Source organism: Bombus pyrosoma, linkage group LG11 (assembly GCF_014825855.1).
Source record: "Bombus pyrosoma isolate SC7728 linkage group LG11, ASM1482585v1, whole genome shotgun sequence".
NCBI lineage: Eukaryota > Metazoa > Arthropoda > Insecta > Hymenoptera > Apidae > Bombus > Bombus pyrosoma.
In genome coordinates, this window is record NC_057780.1 from 15,355,833 (window position 1) to 15,365,643 (window position 9,811).

Genomic DNA, 9,811 nt, shown 5'->3' on the forward strand with positions numbered 1-9,811 from the left:
ATATATATATATATACCTATATATGAATGAAATGACTAATAAAAAATTTAATTTGTTACTTTATTACTTATTATAGTAGTTTAGATGTAACTTATTAATGGAAATTCGGTTATACGATTCTAAAGATTATACAAAATAATTAATTCAACACCGATCAAATTAACGTTCTTATGTTATATTGAGATATCTACGAACGATTAATTATCACTCAAAAATATTAGTTACTTGGCGAAATAAAAGTGATACAATTATATTAAGTAATGTATTTAAACAATTACTTAGAAATAATCGCTAGATTACTTTAATACAATGATAATGAATATGATGAAGTATCTTACTATTTAAATAATATATTTTACAATATCTGCATGCACTAAACTACGATGAGACCTATAACTGACGTAATGACGCAACTGGCAGTTTTTTGAATCACGAGCAAATTACAACATAAATACGCGCGACGAAATTTCAATACACCAATGACAGTGTTGGCGGGAATTGCCAGATTTCAAAACCATTAAACTAACTAATTTGTTTGAATTTATTGGGTCGCCCGGAAAGTTTGTTCTGATTTAAATTTCCATTCGATATACATTTATTGAATTATATAGATGACATTTTGTTCCACGACATTTCTCCATCTTTCACACAACTTGAATATCCTTCCAGAACCTCTCAGGTTTTTCGGCGAAAAACTTTTCAATATGACCTTTCATGTCGATCAAATTCCTTAAAAATCGGAACGAACTCTCCGAACAAACCAATATATTACCTTTACCGATTACATAAACAATTTAAATACATTCAAAGAAAACAATTTAAATAAATAGACAAGTTTATAAATTTAAAATTTCAAAGGCGTTTTTAAACGATATATATATATATATATTCGTACATATATATCGTATATATATATATATATATGCACACATATATATGTTTCTCATTTGTTAAAAAATCTAGACTTTCATTGGTTTGTGTTGCTTTGCAGTAAATACCGTGCAAAATGACGTGCGAACCCCATTACAAATGCTTCGGGTTTCTCGTTCAATCGTAATTTTTAGTCATCCCGCGAACGCGATTTTTTTCTAATAAAATTGAGCTGTTTTCGCTTAAAAAAGATAAAATCTTTCTTTTCGTACACAGTGTTATGATATTAAATGAAATTTGAACCATGCAACAACCAACTGAAAACTGTATGCAGGAAAAAAATTTTCTGTTTGAAAGATCAGATTTGAATCGACAAACTTCCAGGATGTTATTTGGAAAATGGAAATTCGGGCAAGTGAAATATTCTAATTCGTCAACAAATTTGTTTTCACAGGTATCATACTGAAATGATTACTCTCTGCCAATACATTGAAGAATTAATAAAAGCCTTGTTTTATCCTAATTTTGAACAGACCAATTTGTTTCATAAACAATCGTTCGAAAATACACCCGACTCGTTTGTTACACCACCAATGGATAAAATATGTATAACAACGCCAAAGGCACCGGTCAAATATAAAAAGCAAATTAAGAAAGGAGGTTTAAGGCCAAAAAAGTTACATTACACCGACGATGAATTGGATGCCATAGATAGTGGCGTTTATATTCAATTTAACCAATCAAATGATACGTTTCACAAGCAACGTATAGCAAAATGCAATAGATTCGATTCTTCGCAGAGTCAAATACATAGATTACGCGCGAAATTAGACAAGATTAAAGTACAAACGAACGATAAAGAAAACGATAAAAATATTATAGGAAACAACAAGAACAATGTAGTACAAGAATCTTCTGTAGGTAGGTCTACAAAATGTGAGAAAATATACATGCACGTGTCGAAAACTAAAAACATTGATACCAAAGGGAAATTAATTCACTTTCGCGTATAACAGTATATGTTAGCTGTTAATTTAATTATAATAAGTATGTTATTATTAAGGGAAAGATTGTAATAAGATTGTATGATATAATACCATTTTATAAAATAATAGATTTACAACGAGTAAAATTTATGCAAACTTAAAATGTCTCGGATATTTAATATATTCACTATGATATTGAAATGGTATTTTTTTTTTTTTTGGTTTCTCAGTATTCAATCCAAATGCAAAAACATTATCACAATGTGACAATAATCTTAATTGGAAAGAAAAATTACATTGGCTACAGCCTAGAAGGGATGTTGGTGTATGGATTGAATGCTGTAGAAAAAAATGTAAAAAATGGAGATACGTTGAAGATTATCATGATCCAGTAGATGTGCCTAAAATATGGTATTGCGAAATGAATTCTGGTCTGTACATTTTGTTTTGAAATATATTGTATGTTTCATATGTACATATGTGTTTAACTTTATTATATGATTTCACAGACAAATCAATGGCATCTTGTGATATAGCAGAACATCCTACATCATATAGCATCAAGACTGATTTAATTGAAAATGCTTATAACGCAGGTAGCATTGTTTGGGCATACGTCAAAGGCTATCCATGGTGGCCTGGTATTATTAGCGACTGTCCTGATACTTGCACATATTACAAATTATCTAAAAATTCCTCTAAACCTGTAAAGTTATATTTTCTTTCCTATATAATATAGCCTCTATGTTGGATGCTAAAATATATATATATATATGTGTGTGTGTGTATATAATTTACAGAGCAAATACTATGTCACATTTTTTAATGAAGAAAAACTTGAAGCTAATTGGATCCTGAAACGAAATCTTAAACCACTTGCAACAAATAAATATAGTACACTTATTAAAAAGGTATTTAATCTTATTCAATTTAATCTCCTCAATTTCACTATAAATAATAATGGTCTTTATTGCAGACAAAGTTTAATGGAATTGATTACCAACAGCTCTTACAAAAAGCATACAAAACAGCTATAGATGCTCTTGCATTATCAATTTTAGAAAGGTTAAGAAGATTCAGCTTTCTGGCACTATATGAAAAATTTTATGACATTAACAACAATTCAACACAATTAATTAGCAACACTACAAAAACCGATATTTTATCAGAAATGGATACAAATTCAGATGATGAAATATCCTGTTCACATCCCACAAACAAGCATTACACTTTGAAAGAGTATTATTTAGAAGTAATATGTAAAAATCGAAACGCATTGAGTAACGTTGCGAAGTAATTTTTATCGTAAATTCAAAAACAATAAATACATTGATGTTATAAAATAAATGATTAATATGTACGTATGTTCATTGCAGTTAAACATTATTTGACATAATAGTAATTATATATTAAATATATTTGTAGTATATAATTTTATACATTGTCCAAATCATATAAAATAGAAAATACAACTTGAAAATTTGTTTTTATAAATTGCTCTTTACGCTCTTACGTATTTTGTATCGAATACAAAACATATGTTTATGGTTATAAAATGATAGAGTTGCTTATCGACTAAGCAACTACCAAGCGAGTATTACTCTAATTTCTTATTTAATTCATAGAATACCCGCGTTGCGGCAGCACATAACACAGAATGTCTACATATTAAAATTACGATATCAAATAATAAATCATCCATTTGCTAATTCTCGATCTTTTTACATAAAGCAATTCTTTACGTTCAGAATTTTATGCTAAATTTTATGTTAATCTATATATAATTCGTTGATATGAATTAACTATGAATTTATCAAAATTATGGTTACGGTTACCGTTATTTAAAGAAGACATAGAAAAAAAGAATATAAATCAATTAACGTTCTAATATTATCAATTAATGTCTAATATTATGTATATAAATATATATATATATATTTCGAATTTTAATATTTTTCTATGAAACAACTTATAACATATCAATCCTTCTTTTCATTTCTATCTAAGACCATGCATATAAAATGCAGCAAAGTTACTAATGTTACTATAACCGAGATTAATAACCTATTGTCGACTGTTAATTCGTTGATAACGTTGTAACATTTATTAAAATATCCGTCGTTTCTTACAGGATGAGACGATTATTCTCTATTGTTCTTCGAATAATAAGGCTCGATGATGAATCGTGTCGTGAATTAATTAAGATAAGTTGTCAACTCTGATTATTGACATGAAACATCTCCTTCAAGAATCATCACAATAGGAACGACGAATTCTTGTGGATCATTGTCGAACAGCTGTGCATTATAATTAAAATGAAAGTGTCTGATGGAGGCTAATGATGCTGTTTACCAACTGACCCCGCTTCTTCGTATTCGATGTCACCATTCGATTGCAGAACCTTCTCTTGAACGGAAATCAAACGTATATAAATGGTTGTAAATCGATATGTTAATGTGGCGCAAAGTTCGGCGGGGTCGGTTAGGTCAATGTGACGTCAGCGGATACGGAGACCCTCGACGTGGTGAACTGCGACAATATTTGCGTGTAAAACGTTTCTTGAATGTATGCATACGGTATGATCGTGGCCAATATATCGACTTGTCCCTTCCTTATTTCGGAATTCTGCCGGAAACAGGTCAGCGCTAACCTTAGCAGTAGTCGATCATTTTTGCGATTTCTACTGATGCAGGTAATACGTATTAATGTTAATAAAGAATAGACATGAGTTTGTTTAGATCGATCGTATAAGAACAATTGAGGATTCGAAATTTGACCTTGAATCTTTAGATTACTATTACAGAGGATGTATAGAATAATTTATATTTTCTGAAATTTTTCCACGGAAGATCAAATATTAAGGTACTCAGTCGATAAATTCTATGTCAAAAATAGTATCAGAACGTAGAATAAAGTAATAAAGAAATAAACGAGACAATCCAAGTAATTATGTTCACATTTATTTTGTCTACATGCTTACAATTATATCTAGCATGTGATTTCGAAAGATTGTAATATTAGGTTAAGGCGGTTGAGGTATAGACATATACCTATATATACAATCTTACTATTTATAACCATAAAATATAATAAAATAATATAATGTAATAATAGTCTTTTACCGTATTGTAGGATAATAATAGATTTTTCAATGCCAAAACATTATCGACATTTCTTATTTGTTTCAGGCGATTAATATCGAAAGAGAAGAAACGGGAAAAATGGGACAAGATCAAAATAAATTAATAAATTGAATAGTCAGTCGTTTCTTTGGATGACCCGTGGTCCATTCTCTGATCCTTCACAGTTAATGCTCCTCCCTGTTGATTCCACCATGGAGAAAAAAGAAAAACGATAACCCCAGATACCATAGCGAGTACATACGTGTTTGTTATCATTCTCGTAATACTCGGACGATCGTGTTGCTAACCGAGGTATGCTCGGGTTATCTGGCCTGTTTGTCCTTCGTTATAATTTCGTTACGTTTCTTCGCGCTTTTCCTCGCTTGCTCTCCCACAAAAAAAAAAAGATCGCTCATTAATTTACCTCCATAATCGTCAACAATTACCGGTAGTTTTCATTACTTTTCTTACCCGTTGAGCAAACGAAGGAAAGAAAACGTTCAGATTTTATTGTAGTGGCGCCTTATATGTCCATTACTTTCAGCGTGTAAGAAAATCGCCGTCAATTTTTCAACATTTGTAAATATCAAAGATGGTTATTGTATGTATAGAGCGGCAATAAAATGGCGGAATAAACATTTCTGAACTTAGTAATATCTCAATTAATCGTTTAATAGACTACAATTCGCATGTTATTTTTAAATAATTACTCTCCGAGAAGATTTTACATTTTAAAATGATCTTAATGAATCATTATATGATCTTTTCGATACTCGTGTACATATTTTTAATGCATTTTAAGGAGTTGAGCAATTTATTAAATTAATAGGCAACAGATAGGCAATGCAACAAATTTTTGTCATTCTTATTTTACATCTATATACATGTAAAGTAACATGAAGCTAACTGCTCGATAATTTCAGATACAGCGTATTCGCTTTACAAACGAGTTTTCAAAATGGCCAAAATGTATCGAATGGATAAGAACATCAGGCAATGTTTTATCATACGATAAATCCAGCTTATCGATCATGCTTGCGTTTCGTTCCGATGCGTTGTTTAAATCAATTTCGTTGATGGACAGTGCAACGCGATACCGTGACGGAGTGCCATTTTAATCATCATTAATGAGCATTTCGATCATTGAAATACGCTCTCTTCGGCGTTGCACAGACAAAACGGTTGGATACACGGGATGACGCTCGTAAACGAGACATTTATTGGTCGTAAAGGCATGCTGTAGGCTGTATCTTGTGCAGTTTGGACCGATCCTTAAAACGTAGAGAACTCGTCTTTCTGACGATCGTTTTGTACCAGCACGTTTAGGAACCATCATATGACAATGGGGGCGTACGTAGTTGACAAACATGGGAGCGGCGTATTGGGTCGATGGCAAAAGGAATAAAGGGAAAAAAGGGGAAGGATATAGCAGTTGGGATATATGTATGTATGCGATGAAGAGAACATATTCTGACTCGACCTTTCTACCTAGCCTTACGTGTATTTCACTCGCTTTATACCTAGGCGTGGTCTATGTGTTCCCTTGCCTCTGTGAATTATCGCGCTTCCGGTAGAATCGTTCGGCAGAATAATTCGTTGGACGAAATTAACATTGAATTAAAGTCTTTTTCTCGAAACGAGAAATCGATCCTATTGTTTCTCAAAGAAGCATAAATTTGTGTCTGATATTACTTTCTCCTTAATTCAAATTATTTTATTTAGAATCAATGTGCGTAGTTTCGAAAATATTTGACTCTCTCCTGATATTAATTGGAAAATTCTTTTCCAGGCTAAACGAGCATTTAATGAGCTTTCAAGGAAACATTAACGAGTATTACGTAATGAGAATTGGAATTCCAGGGAAAAATGTGCTAATTCGCCAGAAAGGCATCGGCTACAGAGATGTTCCATCTATAAGGACCGAAGAAAAAGGAACGAGATGATCATCGAGCTGTGTGGTTATGCGTTCGCTTTTGCATAGTTTCATGGTTCGTGGATTTCGCGGCCGACCAACCGAAAAACTAAAACGATGCTATGGTAACGCCGTTTCTAAATGCGTCTCTGGTGACGCGTCTCGCAAAGGCCTCTTCTTACTAAATGTGACTTTAACGAGCAACATGGAGAACGAGAAGTACGGGGAACGACCTGCGCACGGATTTGGGCGCGGTCAATGCCGTCTAGATGTTCGCTATTACTATCCGGACCTCCTGGTATTTTCGTCATGGCCTACTAATACACTCCGCAAATTCTTGCCCTACCACGGGGGCCACTGTTCGACAATGACGTAGTCGAGGAAATATGCCGATCGTGAACCATGTCACTGACCGTGATGTCCAATTTCTTCGCTTTTTATTCTTTGAAAGCGAGCCAGTTGAATCCGTCGTACCATCTTCTTTGTTAGATGCGCGATAGATCCGAAAACAACAATCTCTTCTTGATTCGCATTTGATCGCTGATCATAACCTAAAACTTTTGTACAATTTGTGTGTTGTACTTTAGAAATTCGGAAGTGAAATACCAAAGAGTTGCGAAATAAATTTCTCAGGAAGAAAGATGCATATACGATTGACGACTGCTTCTATAGCCTTAGCTGTCTTGTGAAAGCATTCTTTTTCCGAAATGTTTAGTCTTCCTTGAGAAGAGCTTCGAATTTCTTAGCCTAAGGAGTTCGACTTGCTATATATTCATGATTATCATCGTTGCGAGGAAGAACAAAAGACAGATGCATTTACATTTGAAAGATTTGTACAACAAGGAATTTTCCAATCGAATACACCATTTCCCGACAGTATATATGTATAAGTATATTAATCATCTTCCTTCGATGGTCATGGTTTTTAGAAAAATTATATTTTTATAACCTATTTCACTACCTAATGCGGAGGTATGCTCATGATGTATGTATTGGGAACCGAGTTGCCCATAGTCAGAAGCCACTCTTCTTTCATTACGAAATGCTATTACCTTGTAGCGCGTGTCTTAAAAACACTAGGAAATTAAACGTTTACGCAATCTTCTCACTTTTAGAATTCGCTAAAGAAAGACGTACAAAAAACATTCAATTTTTAACGATTTTTGTTATTCGAGAAAATGTATTCATGTTACATTCAGTAAGCTATAAAGATATTAAAGTTAATTTTCAGTCTTACAATGAAAAACTGTCTTTCTATCTGCATCTCGTCACAATTGCCAACATGTGTAGAGTCGATGATGCAATATCAACTATATATATATTTGTTTCTCCGCGCATCGAACATTTATCTGTTCAACTCATTATCGATGAACGCCAGTCTTGCCCTATTTCGTAAGCCTCGGTCATCGTGCAACGCTATTTAGCTCCCAAGGCGATAAAATTTTTTGAATTTGGGACACGAGAAAACACAGGGTCGTTAGGTCGTTCCCAGTTGATAATATACTACCGATGTGAAATACATATAAGTGCATTTGTTAAACAAATGATACAGCGGTGAATAGGGTGAGATTTCACTCAACGACAAGTCATGCTACACGGTGAAGATGATATAAATCATCATTGCGACGAATCGAACGTCCCATTCGAACGCGCATTATCGCGTCTGGCAATCGAGGCAGATAAAGAGTTCTCTGTCGCAATCAACTCGTGCTCGTAATATATACCGTTGATAATTAAGCGATCATTGCTTTTTCTCATGACTACTTTTCCTTTTCTTTAGAATGCTAAATGTGTATGGGACTTCGCAAGGTAAAAACAGAAAGATAAGAAGTCTGTAACCACGCGTTATGAGCCTTGAACTCATTGTCACTGTTGTCAGTGACGAAGCACTCTGTGCCAACAGTCGTCGTCATGAAGTGCAACAATGTGAGTGTACTTGCAACTTTAACGTTACCTTCGATGACTAACGATTTAATACGAATTCCACTAGCTACTCAAGAATTTAGTCACATTTTATAAGATGTATGTAAAGTCGTAAAATAATTTTGTGAATTATATTCTACATTGACGAATATGACTGAATCATTGAAGAACTGTAGGTTTATTCGAATATGTGAGGAGACAAGATAGCGACAACCGAATGGTTTCAATAGTAGAGATTCGTTAGTTGTTTCCTTCACTTATTTTTTACTAGTTTCCATAATAGGTACTGATGTTTAGAAAATTGAAGTCTATATGCTTGGCTTATATTGACTGCAGCGAATCTTAAACCTTCGATAAATCTTGGGATTCTTGAAAAGTCGATGGATATTCGATATTTTACATCTACAATCCTTTGTATATAAATTTATATTATATACATTTCATTTTTCTTACATATAGAAGATACCTTATATATATATACAAGGACAAATGTGAAAAAAAGATCACATTGATTTTACTAAAATAAACATATATATCCTATTGCTATGTATTAAAATGGTTGTTTGTTCAAAATGATCTCAATTGTGACTTGTGATCACGAAAGATGATTAATTAATAGAATACGGTAGCGATGTGCGAATGCAGTCATCGTCCGTGCCCGCCACCTGCATCATTCACGGGGTGCGTTAAGTCGCATCCCCGCTCCTGATATCGCGCGAACCCACTTCCCCACCACGCTTCCGTCGTTCGGTGGAACGAACGCACTCTCACGCACACGTTGCTCTATCCCCACCATTCAGCGGCGCGATGGAAACGCGCACTCGTGACTGGTGGAGTTCTCGTCAACCTTCGCGCAGCTTAGTCTGCGCCGCTCATTCCACTGGTTTGGATCTTCGTTTACGTTCGCAGTTGTTCCGGCAGTTCGTTCAGTTTCGTGCACGTCGATGATCCCGTTGGTGTAACGGAGTTACTTGGCTATTTCGACCGCGATCGTCGTC

At 33.9% G+C, this 9,811-nt stretch overlaps 2 protein-coding genes and 1 long non-coding RNA gene across 3 annotated transcripts in view; 2 read left to right on the plus strand and 1 right to left on the minus strand.

Annotated features, from left to right (window-relative positions):
* LOC122573193 (7SK snRNA methylphosphate capping enzyme bin3) overlaps window positions 1–457 on the minus strand; it is a 5,623-nt gene extending 5,166 nt beyond the window's left edge. Inside the window, exon 1 of the mRNA XM_043739261.1 lies at window positions 339–457. The gene's annotated coding sequence lies outside the window, so the exon portion shown is untranslated. The remainder of the gene's footprint in view (window positions 1–338) is intronic.
* Window positions 458–1,025: 568 nt separating this feature from the next.
* On the plus strand, window positions 1,026–3,596 carry LOC122573173. Its single transcript, XM_043739218.1, has 6 exons — window positions 1,026–1,324; window positions 1,404–1,791; window positions 2,087–2,287; window positions 2,366–2,562; window positions 2,657–2,767; window positions 2,833–3,596. Exons 1-6 carry the CDS (start codon window positions 1,175–1,177, stop codon window positions 3,151–3,153), a joined length of 1,368 nt encoding a protein of 455 aa, XP_043595153.1. The 5' UTR covers window positions 1,026–1,174; the 3' UTR covers window positions 3,154–3,596.
* A 191-nt stretch (window positions 3,597–3,787) lies between these two features.
* On the plus strand, window positions 3,788–9,165 carry LOC122573109. Its single transcript, XR_006318659.1, has 4 exons — window positions 3,788–4,548; window positions 5,045–5,290; window positions 5,902–6,421; window positions 6,768–9,165. It is a non-coding gene; the product is annotated as an uncharacterized LOC122573109 (long non-coding RNA).
* Window positions 9,166–9,811: the final 646 nt, after the last annotated feature.

What these genes read in the sequence shown, in the direction of transcription:
- LOC122573173 (XM_043739218.1), top strand. Translation starts at nt 1,175, where the DNA reads ATGCAACAACCAACTGAAAACTGTATGCAGGAAAAAAATTTTCTGTTT. An exon ending in CAACAAATTTGTTTTCACAG is followed by an intron (nt 1,325 to 1,403) that starts GTATCATACTGA and finishes AATTTTGAACAG; the next exon opens with ACCAATTTGTTTCATAAACA. An exon ending in GTATTGCGAAATGAATTCTG is followed by an intron (nt 2,288 to 2,365) that starts GTCTGTACATTT and finishes ATGATTTCACAG; the next exon opens with ACAAATCAATGGCATCTTGT.